General features: G+C 38.8%; 1 protein-coding gene across 10 annotated transcripts in view; it reads right to left on the bottom strand.

Moving 5' to 3' along the window:
• LOC140481390 (glutamate receptor 4) overlaps nucleotides 1-19,190 on the bottom strand; it is a 324,446-nt gene that overhangs the window by 159,613 nt on the left and 145,643 nt on the right. For all 10 annotated transcript variants that reach the window (XR_011961514.1, XM_072577502.1, XM_072577497.1 and 7 more), the window contains exons 4-6: nucleotides 17,754-17,938; nucleotides 6,830-6,883; nucleotides 4,995-5,156 (exon numbers count right to left, since the gene is read on the bottom strand). Coding sequence is in view for 9 of the 10 variants with exons in the window: in XM_072577502.1 (XP_072433603.1) it covers nucleotides 4,995-5,156; nucleotides 6,830-6,883; nucleotides 17,754-17,938 (401 nt within the window). In the remaining variant the exon portion in view is untranslated. The remainder of the gene's footprint in view (nucleotides 1-4,994; nucleotides 5,157-6,829; nucleotides 6,884-17,753; nucleotides 17,939-19,190) is intronic.

Here is a 19,190-nt window from a genome sequence, read left to right on the forward strand (position 1 = left end):
AACTTCAACTGGACTTTATTGGGCTGGAGGCAGGAAGGGGGTGCAGTCCCCAAAAGCCATCATCCTGCCTGATTAAATGGCATCCTCACTCACCAAAATCATAAACACCAGACACTGTAACTTTAATTCGTCTTTACAAGGAATGTTCCAGTGACAGGGTTTAGGGAGATAGGGCAGTCATTGTTTTTACTTAGGGAGATAGGGCATGGACTGCTTCCTTAAGTGAGGAGTGCAGATCAGTATGAACATTGTTCGATCAGTGAACATCAGCACATTTGACCTAATATTGGAGAGAAGGTTAGGGAGAAAGCAGGTGAAGATGGTTGGGTTAAAATCCGGGAACGTTCTCCCTAACAGTACTGTGGGTGTATCCACATCCAAGGACTGCAACCATTCAAGGAGGGAGGTCCACCAGCTTCTCAACAGCAATTAGGGATGGCCAATAAATTGCCCATAAGTGCCACCCTTGTCAGAAACTCCCAAATCCCATGAAACACTTAAAAGAAAACCTGGCACTACCATTTATTAAGTTTTAATTTGTCTTTAATTCCCTTTTGCTTACAAAGAGAAAAATGCTGTTTTCTCTGACTATATAGCATTCCTCATGCATAAGACTTGGTAGCTTTCACAGAGAAGTGGTTTGTGAAGCATTCTTGAGGATCATTACACAGCACATTGTCGGAGATGACAGGATGAGAATGTCATCAGAGTCATCAAGTCAGTTCTTTGCAGACATCAAATACAATCTGCTCATCATGAACTTAGTCTCTTGAGGGCAAATCCTATATTGAATGTGGTGAGCACATTTTTCTCAAAATTGTCTCTAACACCAATTACTCACAAACAATCAATGATATTCAATCAACCTTGCAACTATTTCAGAAAGAAAAGAAAGGGTTTTCAAAACAGTTAGATACAGAAACATCAACTGAAGAATACTGCAATTTTATGCAGATTGGTAACGCATAAAGGCTGAGACTTGGTTCTTTAACACTTCTTTTGAGCTATTCTTCCACTCAAATGGCATTCACTGCGAGGACACTGGCACACCGAGATGTACCCACCACAAGAATGTAGGTCACAGAGACAGTAACATCACACCAATGTGTAAAGCTGATTTGATAGCGGGGCTACTAGTCTATTACCAGGATCTGCACTCCAATATGGCCATTTTGTCAAGTTGCACTGTGATTTCTACTAGCTCTTTTTATATTTGTAGATGTGTTTAAAGTAGTTGCAGTCCACAGGGAGTCGTTTGGAATATGTTGAAGGGCTTTGTCTTCAAGGATTCGATGTAAACCATTTGGTCTAAAGCAAGAAAATTTGCATGTATACTTGAACTACAGCATGACAGGGAAGAGCTGACATAAAGAGGAACAGGTTTCTGGAAGTGGGGGGAGGGGGGGACAGGAGACACAAGGGCCCTGGACAGGAAGCCATTTTCACCCCAGGTGTTCGGGGAACAATTTTCCAACCTGAACCTCAATGAAGAACCATGGAACAGAGATCTGCATTTTACGAAGGAGTTCCTCCAGGAAGTCTGCTATTAAATAAAATTGTGTGAGGTTGCCATTGCTTGTGGCAATGAAAGTGATCATGGCCATGAATGTGTATGCAAATAGGTCTTTCCCAGCTGCAGCAGGTGTTCTTTGGAAAATCTGCTAGTTTGTTATTCACTAGTGATTTTTGAGAAGGTTTATAGCTCAGGTTGATGATAAGTATATAAGTTAGCTTGCTGAGCTGGAAGGTTTGTTTTCAGATATTTTGTCACCATGACTAGGGAACATCATCAGTGAGAGTCTCCGGTGAAGTGCTGGTGATATGTCCCACCTCACTATTTGTAGGTCTTGGTTTCATAAGGTGGGTGATGTCATTTCCAGTTCTTTTCTTCAAGGGAAGGTGGATGGGATCTAAATCCATTTTTTTATTGATGGAGTTCTGGTTAGAATGCCACGCCTCTAAGATTTTGCCTGTTCCAGGATGTGGGTGTTGTCCCAGTCAAAGTGGTGTCTTCCTTTGTCTTTATGTATGGAAACGAGTGATATTGAGTCATGTCTTTTGGTGGCTAGTTAATGATAGTGTATCCTGGTGGCAAGTTTCCTGCTTATTTGTTCAATGTAGTGTTTATTTTTACAGTTCTTGCATGGTATGCTGTAAATAATGTTAGATTTGCTGGGAGTATCTAATGGATCCTTTAGGTTCATTAGTTGCTGTTTAGGTGTGTTGGTAGGTTTGTGCACTACCATGATAGCAAGGGGTCAGAGTAATCTGGAAGTCATTTCTGACATGTCTTTGATGTAAGGTAACGTGGCTATAATTTTTGGTTGCATTGTGTATGTTTATTTGGGTTTGTTTTTGAGGAATCGGTGGATTGTGTTTATTGGCTATCCTTTTTCTTGAAAACTGTGTATCGACAGAAGAGGATGAAATAATGGTCTCCTTTGATGTTACAGCCCTTTTCACATCAATTAACATTGACCTGGCCAAAGAAACACTGGCATCACTACTAGGAAAACCAGGATCACAAACACCAGACAGCACCAACGTCATTAGCAAAGACAACATCCTCAAGCAAGTGGACCTGTGCCTCACCACCCACTTCACATTCAATAACAAAACCTACAAAACAAGTCATTACTGCGGTAGCAGTAATGCAGAGGTGTGGACAAGCTGCCCTCCCGTCTATCCAACCCAGACTTTGGGTCCGCTACGTGGCTGACACCTTTGTCATCACAAAACTGAACAAATTAGATAAAACATACAACACCATCAACAAAATCCTGATAGACGTAAAATTCACAAAAGAGGACGAGAGTAACAACAGACTCCCATTCCTAGACGTGACAGTTGAATGTACAGTTAATGGAGAGCTTCAAACCAGCATCTACAGAAAAACAACAAACACACACCAAATACTTAACTTGAGAAACAATCGTCCCAGCTCCCTCAAATGGAGCAAGACATTATGTCAATGAACTACATCACACTGGAACACCTAAGAACTACAATGAGCAGAAGAAAAATATCCATACTATGCTTTCAAGAAAAACGGGTACCCAATAAACACAAACCACTGATTCCTCAGAAACAAACCCAAATAAGCAGACACAACACAACCAAAACCTATAGCCACATTAACTTATATCAAAGACAAATCAGAAATGACTTCCAGATTACTCAGGCCCCTTGGCATCATGGTAGCGCACAAACCTACCAACACAATTAAACAGTGAATAATGAGCCTAAAGCATCCATTAGGTACTACCAACAAAACTAATGTCATTTACAAGATACCATGCAAGAACTGTAAAAAAAACACAACATTGGACAAACAAGCAGGAAACTTGCCTCCAAGATATGTGAGCACCAACTAGCCACCAAAAGACACGACTCACTATCACTAGTTTCCATAAATACAGACAAAGGGGAACACCACTTTGAAGGGGACAACGCACACATCTTAGGACAGGCAAAACAAAGACTCTCACTGATGATGTTACCTAGTCATGGCGACAAAATGTCTGAAATTAAACGTTCTAGCTCAACGAGCTTGCTAACATACTTGTTATTCACTATTATAGAAGACAGATCACTGAGAGTCTGTACACAGAGACAGCAGAACATATTTCATGCTCATTTGCCAGAGAAGTTGCCATTTACTTCAGGCTTCCCAATTGCAGAGTGTTGTTGAATATAAACATACTGTTTTGAAAGTCAGCTCTGAGTTGTATCACACCTGGATTCCATCCTTCACCATCCATTTGGTGTGTGATCAGCTCACCCAGCTTAAATTGCAATTCAATGGGCTGGGTATCCTGGAAGCTGTTATGATGCTTTAATCATGTTACAGGCTACAGCAGCATCTGCACTGGAGCCAACACACCAAACCAAAGCAAAGCAATGTGTGATTGTTAAGTAATAAAATCTCTCCTTTAAATGATTTATTTCCAGATTTTGATGTGCACCCCATACAGACGTGGGCAGCGTGCATATAAATGAAGCTGAGCTGTCACACAAAATGGGAAAGTAAACTATTGGGGTACTTAAGCAATACTTTCATTGCCTGCACCTGACTGGACAAACCTTGCAGTACTCAGCAAAACAGATGTTAAAACAAGCGTTGGTTTACTGCACGCTACACAGCCTTACCATCAGCAGGTAACAACCCATGTCTCCAGCTGTACTGCAAACAGATGTAGGGACCCTGAAGGGCTGGCAACCATTGTCATCCTCTCTCAGGACTCTCCATGAATGATTCATCCAACTGCAAATCCAGTGAACATAACCCGAATTCCTCTTTACCAATATTACTGTATTCTTCTGTTTTACCCCCGTGTCAGCATAATTTGCAGGGTAACTTTGAGCATTGTATGCACTTCACACAATGTACCTCTCCTTTAATGGGTGCAGGTTAACTTTAACAGATGTTGTTCCCTTCTGATTTAGCATCCACTGCTTAGGTGTGCAGCCAGTCAGATGCACAGTTAATGTTTGCTGCAGGCTCCAATCATTTAATTTGGTAAGCAACAGACATTTTGTGCTAACTAACTTGGGGAATTTCCAATTCCTATAACCATTTCAATAGCCTATCCATTTTTGTAAGCAAATTTCTGATCATGAAGAAAAGATTTCTGCACAATTTTCTTCAATGAAATTGGTCACAAGACTGGCGAAAGTATATTATAGGGATCCATAGTGATATTTTACATTTTTCATCTTTTTTAACCTTTTCTTTAACTAACGTAGTAGAAAAGATATACTGACTGAATAATTTTAAAAATCAGTACTGCCTTTCAATAAGTGGATCAACATTTAATACATGTCCATGACATTCTTCTATTCTATTTTAATATAATCTTTAATCCATTTGAAATAAAATGGATTAGAACAGCTAGAACAGAACCATATGAAGATGATCAATGATAATGCATTGATATTTCTAGACTACAAAATCACTATTTTTACTGCTGTCATCTCAGATGTCAAAGTTTTACCTTCAACTGAGCATTGTCTGTTCCAGGAAATTCTCTCTGATCCAACTTCTTCCAACGCTGCATGAATTTAGTAACAACAGGTCTGTTGTAATCCACGATTTGGAATCCTGTTACATTTGCTCCTCCATGCATAAATCTATCCAGCGATATATCCTTGAATCCCTGCAATCACATTAGCAATCATCATGTAGTTATGGTTCAATCCATCTCTCCTCATCAGTCACACTCCACTTACCCTGTGGTGGAAGGTAATCGACTCTAAACCTAAAACTGGGTGGAAACTAAACTTTGAATGGCATTAGTTAGTGAATATTTTTCAATAAAATCACCATTTGTTTGACTGAGCTAATGAAAATCTTGCTCATAAGCTGAATTTTGACCAGTCTCTGGATTGTAGCATTAACGTTTGATTGTTTGAAGATCTAAAATATGACTATTTTCCACCACATATTGCAAAAATTTTACATGTTTTCAGCTTTGCCAGGAGAACAACATTCACATCCTTTTGGACTGATCCTGTCATCAAAGTGATCTCACAATAGGGATTTGCTGGGCAGTAGCCAGGATTGGGAACTCTGGACCATTTCCCTTCCTCGAGAGCAGATCTCCGCACTCACTTCTGAAACTAGAACAGGAATTGTTGGCGAAACTCGGCAAGTCTGGCAGTATCTGTGGGAAGACAGCAGAGTTAACACTGAGTCCGGTGTTCTGATGAAGAGTCACCAGACTCGAAACATCAACTCTGCTTTCTTCCCATAGATGCTGCCAGACTTGCTGAGTTTCACCAGCAATTTCTGTTATAGGTTCACATCTTCAGCAGTTCTATGTTTTATTTTAGTGGCACTCACTTCTGCTTATGTCAAAATCAGCTAAGTCGATACAAAGGATTAAATCCAAGATATTGCTGTTCTGTATGGCTTACATGATCACTGATAACCCACTAAGCAATCAGGGAAATGTTTAATTCAAGTGTATAAATAAAATAATAAAACCTTAATGTTGCAGAACAGGAAACCACTTTACTCATTGTGTCTGAGCCGATTCTTTGCTAGAATAATCCTACGGCTCTCCCTCTTCCCATTCAACTTGAATCTTTCTCCTTAAATATTTTGCAAAGTTTGTTTAAAAGATATTGAGAAGAGTATTTTCTGTTTAGACATAGTCTATGATAACACACTCCATAACACACTTCAAGATACAGTATTTCCATATTAGCTGTGACAAAGTTTTCCAGAATTGTAAAAAAAAATCACATTAGCTCTGAATTTATTTTTCTTTGCTTGAGTATTTCAATTTGCTTCTCATAATGAGTATATCTCACTCTGGCATGATCACTGCAAATGGCATTCTTTTTGCCTTTAATTTCCTTTCTAAAATGGGGTACCTAAACTATACAAAATGTTGTAAACATGGTCTAACTAATGTTTTGTACAAATGCATCATTTATTCAGTATTGTGATCACCTTTTACCTTATTTTAGAAAGCCCCAAAAATCTGTTGGCATACTCATGGTTTTACCTAACAGCACTCACACAGAACAAATTTTACATTTGAAACTTTAATTTCCTTTTTCCACCCTTCTATATTTATCATCAAGTATATCCCCCTTTTCCTTGTTTCACCTCCCAACATGTTTGACCTATCACTTATTCACATTATAGTGGACAATAAGTAACTTGTAAATATCAAAAGCGCTAATTAACTTTGGAGAACTCCTCCTTCCACTTACCCTGTGGTGGAATGTAATCGACTCTAAACCTAAAACTGGGTGGAAACTAAACTTTGAAAATGTAACTAGATATAATGGAAGATTTAGATAATAATCTTATACTTACCAAGTTGGCCAAGACATAGTGGTATCCTCTGACATGCTTCCCGACACTTACAATCTGAACGAAAAAAGAAATGTTCATAACATTACTTAGAGTCATAAAGGAACAGTCCAATATACCTTTTAACTATTAATGAAAGTCAATGACTTAACAATATAGCTTTATTCAGATAAAACAGTGACATGTTTAATGTCAAACATTCCAGCATCCTCAGGATTGAGGCATATGTTTACTAAAGAACATGGTACCTGATTTCTTTACCCTCCAAGAAATGATTGAAATGCTATTCAAGTCAATAAGGGTCTCAAACTACCTGGATCAATGTAATGCCTTGGCTTGAGAACCTCAAATTCTTCTTTAAATGAGTGGGTCACCAGTTATATTGACACTTTTCTGGCCTACAGAGACATGTTATACACTGTTGAATTTATTCTTACATATTTCATATACTGATCATTTCAATGAGATTTGCAAGCCCCAACCTTAAATTTTTGGTCTCTGTTCTGAATAAGATTGCATGATGCATTCTATAAATATAATGAGAATAGAGTCTGCTTTGGATCCCATTAATGTTTTATCCATTGAATTAAATACAGATTTTCCAAGTGTTATTCACTTCTGTCAAAACACCTGACCTGTGCTTTCATATTATTTTTGAAAATTAACACAGCTCCATTTCTTTCAATGGATTCACAATTTGTCACTCTTGTTGATAATAATTGTCACAGTGACTATTCTGCAATGTTGATGGCTTTGCTAATTATATTTGGATATAATTTTAATGTTATATTGATCATTTTCTTTGTCAATGCATCCATTAATATTCCACTGTCAGTTTGTGTGCCTGACTTGTAGGGAGAAGGGAGAGACAGAGATGCAGGGAACAGTACTGCAGTATGGAATAGTTAGTCTCAGCTGTTCTTCTCTGGTGATCTTCTGATGCATATGAAACATGCCCAGCAGGGGAAATTAGAACACAAAAAATAAAGGAAAGCTGAACAATTTGTAGTAATACTTCACCTATAAAACAATGATTGTCTCTTTAGAAGGAGCTGTACAGATTAGTGCATTCATCACACAACTGCAAAAAATGATCCTTCTCACTGTTTCTGATACTCTGGGTAAAAGAGAATATTTTTCACAAATAATTAGATTTGCAGGAAAATGTATAGTGAAGCCTGCTTCAAATGGAATCAATTGTTTTTTTCTCCCAGTTTGTAAAATTAAAAAAGTATAATTTAATAATGAGGAGGAAGAAGTATTTTGGATTTTTATAATTGTTAAACTTGCAAGGAAAACAGATGGGAAAGTAAAAATAATACAGTTAGGATAATCAGAATGCACATCAAGGATGATATCATCCCAACAGTAGCATGTTAAAGCCAACACCACAATGAAGGACAAATATCTTCTGATCAAAATTCTGGAACCCTGAGTGCAGCAAAACAGGACTTAGACCTATATACTTTCCCTCTCTTATATCCTGCTCCAGGTACTACGCAAATGATAGAGGAAACCTTGCACTGGTACACCTTTGCTAATAAAATGCTAGTGGCATTCCAGAGCAACACCTTTCAGAGCCATTAGAAGGGGGTGGGTCTTAAGCCTGATGTGATATTAGTGCTGATCTGGAAATATTCTGCCTCATTCTGGATCCCTCATTTCTATCATTTACCAATGCCAGTTTATGTCTCTTGAATTGCTGGCCATTTTATTATTCAGGGCACCCGCATGACAATACAACCTACTTTGTGCATACACGTGCTGCCTGCTACAAGTTGAGCAAAGCTGGTTTAATGTTTGGGGGAAGCTTAACTTTCCTCTAACTCTGCCTCCTGTGTAATGTTAAGACAGGGCAGGACCCCCTCTGTTAGAATTTATCAATCAGGCCAGAAAGGAGAGAAAAACCAATTTGAAAATGATGCAACACAACCAGGGCTGCACTAATTCCTTGTCAAAAGTAGGAGGGAGCTTTAACCTAATATAGACAGTGCAAACTAACAGGATCCAATCTACTACCTGGTTTACAATTATTGACCTGAAAAATGATGTAAAATGTAATGGAATGTAAAACAATCTGATCCCGTCCATTTCCTGCATGTTAAAATCATCCTTATAGTGTTGAACTTTCAATTTGTAGAATTTCTCAGATTATAGATTTTCATTTTTTGCTTTTGAAAAATGAACTACAAAAAGTAGCATATTCACTTTACTCATGAGTTGAATTTATTCTTCAGTTGTTTATTTGCAATAATTACTGGAATCAGATCTTGTTGCAACATCAGTGAAATCCAACAATGCTGCAATAACACAGCTTCAGGTCAGGATTATGTTCCAATGTGACAGCAAAAGTATTTAAAGGAAATAGAGGACTAACATAAAGTGTGTTTGTGATCTCAATATTCCCCTGCAGTGTCTTGTAATCAATGAAGCACTTTTGAATTAAAGGAAATGTAGAAAGCACCACTGCAACCCATAGGCTAAGGAAACACCCACAAACAGCAAAGTCGTTTTAATTAAAACAAGTGATCTGTTTTGAGGTGTAGGTTGAAGGATAAATGTTCACCAGGATGCTGGGATCACTTCCTTGCTTTTATTTGAAGAGAGCCTCAGCATCTTTTACATCCACCTGAAAGGCTAGGCATCATAATCTAAAAGTTGCAACCCTGAAGTTGTAATCTAGTTTTTGTTTCAAATCTCTCGATCAGGCCTTAGACTCCTAATCTTTCAATTCAGAGGAAAATTCTATCAGTGTTGTATTGAGGAGAACAGGAAATTTTGAATGGACCTCTTTAACGTTAATGTTGATTTCACTCTGCACCTTCTTGGCAGCTTTAACCCTGGATCCTACCTTCTGTTCTATTACCCTGAGGCACTTGTATAGTATGATCTGCCTGTAAAACACATAAGATAACATTTTTCACTTTACCTCAGTACACTTGACAGTAATATATCAAATTGGATAATATTATTTCATACACAGTTCAAAGTTCCAACCATGTTGTTATAGTGACCACTGACTAAATAGGTCAATCTTGAGTGGGATTGTCTTTCTTTATCAGTAAAATGATACACGTAAACAAGTGAAAAAGATGGCAATAATTCCTTGGTATTACCAGCCATGTCTGGTACGTAGTACTTTGGTTAGTAAGTGCTGGCAGTGAGGAAATGTCAAATAGTTAGGAGGTCTTTCATTATCTTGTCTGCCTGTAATCTTAGTTCAAGCTGAGTAACAAAATTGGCCTAGAAACTCTGCTGTAGTTATGTAGGAGACCAAGTTAACATCGGCAGAAGCAAAATCCAAATGATTTAACTATTGTAACAGGACCCATAGAACCCCTACAGTGTGAAAGTACGCCATTCGGGCCATCAAGTCCACACCGACCCTCCAAAGAGCATCCTGATCAGACCCACCACCCCTACCATATCCTTGTAACCCTGCATTTCCCATAGGTAACCTACCTAGCCTGCACATCCGTGGATACTATGGACAACTTAGCACAGCCAATCCACCTAACCTGCACATGTTTGGACTGTGGGAGGAAATTGAGGAAACCCATGCAGACATGGGTAGAATGTATAAAATCCACTCCGACAGTAACCCGAGGCTGGAATCGAACCCGTGTCCCTAGCGCTGTGAAGCAACAGTGTTAAACACTGAGCCATCGTGTGGAAGAATGAGCCTAATAAGAAAAAGCTGCTCATGTCAATGGAAAATAGAAATCAAATGAAAAAAATGGAATGAACATGGGTAGAAAAGAATCCCCAAAGTAATAAAACATACTGAAAAAATTAAGGATACCAACCAGTAAATGAGATAGCTCGAAATTATATTGTTATAGTCGATGTCCTATGTAATAAATAATAATTTGTCTGAAACTCTGTTCATATTACAAGTCACAGTCAGAGTTTTATTGTTACTTGTTTCTGCCATATGCTGTCTTTTGCCTAAAGGGAGGATTTTTGTGGATTAAATTGTTCTGCATGACTAGTTCAAAATGGGTTCCTAGTGGATTTTACACCATCCTCCATTTTCTTTTCCAATAGGAATTAAAGTTAGTGAAATTGAAAACCAAGAGAGATATAGCACAGATTGCCAATTCATGATTGCCTACTCTATATTAGCGGATAAAAAAGTAAAATCACCAGGAACATCAAGCAAAGTACAACCACATACTAGGTTTGGCGAAATTTTGAAATAAAGTTCTCAACACAAGGGATCTAATCAGTGCTGACAGGCAGCCGAACACACATCTGTGTCCGATTTCCAGGATGTCTGTTCTCAAAAGGGACAATGAATTCAGTCAGAGGAAGCCTCTTATCAACTTTGGCAATGCAGCCTAATCCTTTGAATGATATCATCTTTTTTTGTGCATCGCAGTTTAATTCCTTTTACCATTGCAGTGGCAAACAAGCTATTAGTTGCACACAATTAGAAAGCATGCCTGGTTGTGCAGCAAGGCCCTGAAATTAAGATGCATCTCATGATCAGCAGATGCTCATTCAGCTTTAATGAATTCACAATAAACAGAAAATGTTTTCATTCAGCAGAATTTGCTATCTCACTGGCAAGCTTTATGCTTGGAATCACTCCAAAATACAAAGAGCTGATTTACTTGCTCTTTCATTTTCTTTTCATCCATTTAGCAACTTGCTTACAAGCATCCATAATTCAGTTTATCATAGTACAAAATATTTTCTTAATGGATTCTGCACTGGTGGCTCTTTAGCTTATGGCAACACTGGTCACATATTTCCCTTGCTCATCTCATAGCTTTTTTCCTAATGAGTCACGTACAATTTCTATCGAAAATGCAGAATAGTCAACTTTGTTGTTTTTCTGATTTTGAGAGACATAAAATAACAAAACAGTATGTTTCTATCAACCTGGTCGGTGTTGACTGGGTTCAATGTCCCCTAAATGCTTTAAAGTTAACCAGCTCAGTTAACTAACTAGTTTGAAGAAAAGACACTGGATATGAAATACTAACTGCTTTCCCTCCACAGATGCTACCAGACCTGCTGAGTTTCTCCAGCACTTTCAGTTGTTGTGTCAGATTTTCAGCATCCAAAGTTCTTTGTTTTATTATATACATCTTCAACTTCTTATGTGCAAGTCCAGACAATACAGAAGAATGAATAGCTATCATTATGTATTCTTTCAATGGTCATTACTCTTCATACGCACATGTATTAATAAGAGCAAAAGCATTACATAATGAGGATGACTCTTGTTTTCAGATATGATGCATTGTTGTGTAACATTGGTTTCAGTGATATCAAGCTGTAGCAATATAGCATTAGCAATAAAAGTGGCGAAGTAACTGCTAATGCTTGACTTCTTTTGTTTTTAAATAAAACACAGAGTTAATAAAAGCAGACGTTTTAGCACAGTAGAAATTAAGAGTGTAGGCTAAGAAAACATGGAGTCGGACTTTCTGAGGATCAGCATTTTTCTCACTCCTTTTTATGTATGAAAGAGCTGTGCATTTCTGAAAGGAGATTGTGATCAGTGTTCATTCAGTAATGCAGAGCTGTAGTTCCTTAAGACAGTTCTCCGTTTGGACAGAAGCTTGCCATCTTTTCACAACAGTCAGCTGTCACTTTCTGAAACGTAAAATGTCCATATTCACAGACAGCCATTTTGACAGCTGCTGTTAAAAGGTTATACAGGGCCTTGGTGAGGCTGTACCCTGAGTATAGTGTGCAGTTTTGATCTCCTAGTCTGAGGAAGGACACACTTCCTGTTGAGGGAGTCCAGCGAAGGTTCACCAGACTGATTCCCAGGATGGCAGGACTAACATATGAGGAAAGACTGGATCAACTGGGCTTGTACTCACTGGAATTAAGAAAAATTAGGGGGGAATCTCATAGAAACACTTAAAATTCTGATGGGATTGAACAGGCTAGATGTGGGAAGAATGTTCCTAATGTTGGGGAAGTTCAGAACTAGGGGTTACAGTCTAAAAATAAGGGGTAAGCCATTCAGGACTGAGATGAAAAGAAATTTCTTCACTCCGAGAGTTGTGAACCTGTGGACTTCTCTCCCACAGGAAGCTGTTGGGGCCAGTTTGTTAGATACATTCAAGAGGGAGCTGAATGTGGCCCCTGTGGCTAAAGGGATTAAATAGTATGGAGAGAAAGTGGAGTGGGATACTGAGGTTGTATGATCAGCCATGAACATATTGAATGATGGTGTGGGCTCGAAGGGCCGAATGGCCTACTCCTACACCTATTTTCTATGTTTCTAAGTAAATATGCAAGTGAGAGTTTGGGATGCCAGGAGCTAGTGTGCCAGATGGGTATAATACAAGGTGGGCAGGTATGTGATGAAGCGTTCGGTTTTGTTGACAGGGGGGTAGGTCATGTTGAGTCCCATAGGTGCTTGGGATGGGTGAGATAAGAGAAGTTGTGTCCCTGGGTTTGAATTGGAGACAGCAGGGATTTCTGGTCCAGAGCAGGAAAGTGGTGGTGTGGGTCTAGGAGTGGGGGAAGGCAGTGTCAGTTGGGTCTGGACACCCAGATGTGGGAAATATATTTTTAAATAAAGGTCCCAGAGTATCAGTTTTTTTTGTGTTGGTGGGATGGGGGCGGATTGAGGTGAAGGCAGTTTTGATTCCTGACAATGTAGGGGTTGTCAGTGGCTGGATGTGTTGGTGCGGTTCTAAAGTGCCAGGGTGAAAGGGGATGCCAGCTCCATACTGTGTTAGTATCTGGGACAGGTATTTTTGTGGGTATGAGAGGCAAGTTAGGGGATCAGTTTAATAATTCCGCAGGAGTCAGACTGCTTATTTAAAAGCCTAACTTTTCCTGGGTCATAATTCACTTAATTTTAATGGCACCATTTGAATTTGTCAATTTAAATGGAGGCTTTCAGAGGGTTCCAGAAGTAGGGGAATTGTTCAGAAGAATCTTCAATTTCAGAGGCATCTTCCTTCAGATTCCATTACAATGGAGATTCCATCAACTTCCATTTACATGTCAGAAATACTACACTACATTGGAAAATTGGGCATGATTTCAAAATGAAAGGCACAATATAATCATGGTGGTGTCTTGCAGTATTTAAGGTCTCACATGTAAAGCACTTTACAAGCAAGACTTGCAAAGTGAAAACAAAACTCTTGTAGCATGGTGATAGAGTCATAGAGTCATAGAGATGTACAACATGGAAACAGACCCTTCGGTCCAAACCGTCCATGCCGACCAGATATCCCAACCCAATCTAGTCCCATCTGCCAGCACCCGGCCCATATCCCTCCAAACCCTTCCTATTCATATTCCCATCCAAATGCCTCTTAAATGTTGTAATTGTACCAGCCTCCACCACTTCCTCTGGCAGCTCATTCCATACACGTACCACCCTCTGTGTAAAAAAAGTTGCCCCTTAGGTCTCTTTTATATCTATCCCTTCTCACCCTAAACATGTGCCCTCTAGTTCTGGACTCCCTGACCCCAGGGAAAATACTTTGTCTATTTACCCTATCCATGCCCCTCATAATTTTGTAAACCACTATAAGGTCAGGATTCCGAACAAAATTATCTCAAACAGAAGTAGATCTGAAATATTTAAATTGGACAATCAATGGGATAGGATATAGTTAGATATACTGAAACAAGTCAAATTTTCAAAGGAAACAATGCACTATTAGACATGTGGTTGAGAAATATCATCTAGTATATTATGCCCTCTTTTCTTATGAGATCTCAGCAAACTTCACAGCTGCCAACACCATTCTACTCCGATGCAGCTACCCTGCTGTCAATGGGAGTGCCCTAACTTGGTCTCACTGTCGCCTATTCAGAAATGGATTCTCTTCCTATTGCCCATACTGTTAGATCTAGATTGCTCTGAAGATTTATCCTTCATTCACGAAGTACATCTTCAGGATATCACCCACAGAAACAAGATTGATTCAAGAACAAAATCAACAACTCCAGAGTTCCACCAGTTATTTTGATTAACTACATACCACAACCCATAATACCTCCTTACCTCCTGAGGTGGTGAGGGCATATCCATGGGTAGGTCGATGGTGGATCTTCCTGTTGCACTGCCAATTGAGACGTTAAAGTGTTAAAGACCTTAAAAGGTCTTAGCCCACTGCTGCCCTGGTTAACCCTGCTGCTCTGTGATGTTCACAATAGCGTTGATCCCGAGAGCAATTTGTCAACTTGGGGGTGGGTTGGCAGGTTCCCAAGATCAAAGACAACCCAGTGTCCAAATCGAGGAATGGAGATCAGGCAAGAAGGTGCCTGCTAGGAGCTACCCTCTCCCGTTACAGCTGACCCATTTCTTCCCTTGTCCTATCTTTGTTTGTGCACCTTGCCAATAAAAGACTCCAAGTGTTGTACTGATACAGTGTTCTGACTCTGCCTGGCTGTTTAGTCTACTGTGTCAGGAATTGCAACTTGAAAATCTAAGTGATTATTGGACCATTGATTATCATTAAGATTACACTTTCAACTCAAGGAACCCCTATTTCCTCCCCAACAACATCACTTCCCTTTGTCCTGGCTCCTTAGACTGATGGATTCTCTTGCAGCAGCAACCGTGGCCTCCGCAGTGGCTCAACCTTCCTAGAAAAGGCAGCAGAGGTCTCTCAGTGGATCTCTAACCAATACACAAGACACCAGATTCTGTCCTCGATATCTAATATCCAGTCCAGCATGACCCGTAGTTTCCTGGAATTAAGTCTTCAGTCTCTATTATAAAGTTCAAACACTTATCATTGCTCGATCCTGTCCCTGGTCATTGTGTGGGTTGAAGCATGACTTTTTTATATCATAATATTTGATTTGATAGCTTCCATTCTCTCCAGACCAGCCTCTCACCTTTCACATTCTGCAAATTTTAGTTCATTCAAAAGCCTCATACTACGCCTCACATAAAATCCTTTAAGTCTGTGGTCCCTCATCAAAATTAGTTTCCCATGTTCCCAACTCCATAAATATATAATTCTTATGCTTCTCTTGAAATCCTTCTCTATCTGTCACCTCCCCAAGCTCTAGATCCACTCATTGTTACAATTCATATAAATGACTTTGAAGAAGGTGCCAACTTTATGGTAGCTAAATTTGCTAATGACAAACATTATGTCAGAAAACAGATTGTGAAGAGAGCACAAGGAGGCTGAGTGAATGGAAAAGGTCTGGTAAATAGAATATCACGAGGAGTTGACCACTTTGGCAGGAAGAGCAAAAAGGCAGCATTATTTAAATGATGAGGGATTGCCGAGGGGTCTGGGTATCCTGGGGTATGAATCAGAAAAAGTTAGTATGCAGGTCAGCAATCAATTAGGAGATTTAATAGAATGTCATTCGTTATTATGAGCGGAATTGAATGCAAGAAGGTAGTTATGTTTCACTTGCAAGGGCACTGGTAAGATCTGTATACAGTACTGAACTCCATTTAAGGACAGAAAATGAACTGGAAGCTGCTCAAAGCTTACTGGAATAATACCTAGAATGGGCAAGTTGTCTGATGAGGAAGGATGGACAATCAAGGCTCATGTCCACTGGGGTTCAGAAGAGTAAATGGTGACCTGATTGAAACATAAGATCTTGAGGGGTTGCGACTGGGGAGATGGGAAGAGGAGGTTTCTTCTTGCGGGGAGAGTCTAGAACTAAGGATCACTGTTTAAAAATCAACGGTCACCTATTCAAGGAGAGTTTTTGTTTATACAGCAAAGGATTGCAAGTCTTAGAAACCCTTCCTCAAAACGGGGTGGAAGCAGAGGTATTGAATATACTTAAGGTCAAGGTGGATATATTTTTGATCAGGAAATAGGTGAGAGGTCATCATTGGCTGGATGTAGAAAAATCTACAATCTGCTTGAATGATGTGCCAATCTAGAAAGACCAAGATTCCTGCTATGTTTGTATGTTCCACATCGTGAGCTCTCCATTCCTCCAATTTCTTCTGCTTTTCCTCCCTAACCTCTACCCATTTGACAGCCATGTCTCCATGAGGAAAATCCCCACATTCTAGAATTCCACCCACCCCCCCTTCCCTGGAAATTATGAGGGCTTTTATTGATGGCTTAAACCAATATCAATATATTCAAAGTGAAAATCACTCAATTTTTATTAATCTGAGGTAAAACAAACAAATCAGTAGTTTAAAGAATTGAAATTTACATTTGGCAAAAAGATAAATTCTACTGCAAAAAGGGGACCTTTCTTCAAATAGTTACAAAAGGTTCTCGTCATCATATCACCTAACTGCAGCACTGCAGTAGCAGATAGGTCTGCATGAAATACCCAAAGGTCTGAATGTTTGACACTGTCATATCCCAGTCTAATATGTCTGCAAATAGAATGTATTCACTGTTGTAGTCAGACTGTCAGCAGTGTCACGAAATTTTCCTGTGAAGTAATATTTAAGACTGTCCACTGATTGATGCATGGCAGCATCTTATCAAATTGGGTTAACATTCAATACTTGCACATTAATTGGAAGCAGAATGCTTTTGTAAAAGTGCATATATTACCTGGTGAAAGGAAGCTGCTCAAAAATTGTTTAAATATGACAGGCACCTTAAATTTAATGAGGTGGCAATTGATATTCACAGATGTACTTAGAACAGATAGAAAGATAACGTCACAACTCAATTTATTCTGCTTCGGTAGATACTCAGTGACCTTTTCATTTTTTCAAAAAATGAACATCCTTTCTTCTGCACAATTCCACAGTATTCTCAATAGATTGATCAATTCTGTTCTTATTTTAGTTTTGGTTTTGATGTTGAAGTCCTGCTCCAATCTCAAAAATTTATTTTACCATCAAGTTGCAGCTGTACAGAAGGTGTGATTAATTTTCCAAATAAGACTTTATTTTCTGCAAAAAGCAATTCTTAAGTATTTACATGGTGGAGTTTAGCCAATGAATGCATGATTGATATTGATTTGAAATTAATGGCATTACCTGCTCCATAATGTTATGTAGTCTCTCCACTTCGCAATCCACGACAAATCTCTTTTCCTGTTTTCGTTCCAGGTCTTCTAGTAGACGTCGGTAACTAGCATCATTGAAATTCTCTATGCAGATAGCACTGACTTGCCAGCCATTCTGGCCTGCTTTTTCCATAATTGACTGCAGTATGGAATAACCTGCAATGGGTCATAAAACAAACTTAAAGGAAAATGCAGTTTCAGTGGATGGCTCATTGCAAAGTTTAAACATAGCTAACTAACTGTAATCTCTTTTGTCTTAAGATAAATTGTTGTTCATTACGATCTTTGAGGTCATCAAAACAAGGAAAAAGATGTATCACCTTCAGAAATGTTATTTAAATGCTCAAATATATCATTTGTTCAGTTCAGTTCATCCAATGCCACATGGAATAACAATGGACAGGATAATCTGCACATATGCACTTAGCCTGTGGACATCATTGTTTGTTAGGAAGTTAAGATGGCGGTCTTTGTGGTGGTGGGGGGGGGGGGGGGTGTGTGGTGGTTATTGAGAGCTGGCCCTGTCAATTCCCTTCTGTAAAAAGTAGAAAACATAATAGTCACACAATTCTCCTGCTGTTAGCTTGACCTGGAACTGGTGAAGCTCACTTAATAAGAACTGGCAAGTTTCAATTCTTTATCTTCTTTCAACCAGTCAATTTCTGTACACAACAGTGAGATTGTGACTCAAAGAGCTTTGACTTGCAGTAGATTTTACCAGTCACTTTGAAACAGTGGCATAGTTTCATGCAAAGTGAAACATAATAAAGTCTGTATTTTCATATTTTTAACAATGATGTTAAAAAGGTTAAAAACAATAAATCATTTCATAAATAATAAACCATCCTTAAAAATTTAAATCTGTCTTGAAGCATGACTGAGAGAAGCTGTATTTTTTAATAAAATGCAAGAAAGTTGTGGATTACATTGGTATGCAAATAATAGATGAAGAGCCATTTTAGGAAGGTCAGGAATTGTAAATGTCAATCAAATTACTTCAGCAATAGAGGTTCTAGTTGACTAGATTTATGTGTTTGTGAAGGACCTTGACGTGTTTTTGTAATATTATTTACAAATATGTGTTTATGTTCTCTTTACAAAAAAATGCTCGAGAAAATATTGTCATTTTCAGAAATAGCATAAAGCATATTATAGATGGTTCTGCATCAGCCTCAGGCAAGCCAAACCTTTGACATATTATTTGCACAGTAGACTGCACTGGTTCTCAGAAACAACACATTGCAGCAGCATCAAACTGCACTAGGAACTGGAGATGCTGAAAACTGGTCTTTTAGTAAGAATTTATTTATCACTGATCCAGAAAGACTGAGGATTTATTTATGGTAAAGTCTTAAGATTTCTGAACCCTACCTTTACACACAAATTAATACTCCGCCGTGCATATGGA

Source organism: Chiloscyllium punctatum, chromosome 9 (assembly GCF_047496795.1).
Source record: "Chiloscyllium punctatum isolate Juve2018m chromosome 9, sChiPun1.3, whole genome shotgun sequence".
Lineage (NCBI taxonomy): Eukaryota > Metazoa > Chordata > Chondrichthyes > Orectolobiformes > Hemiscylliidae > Chiloscyllium > Chiloscyllium punctatum.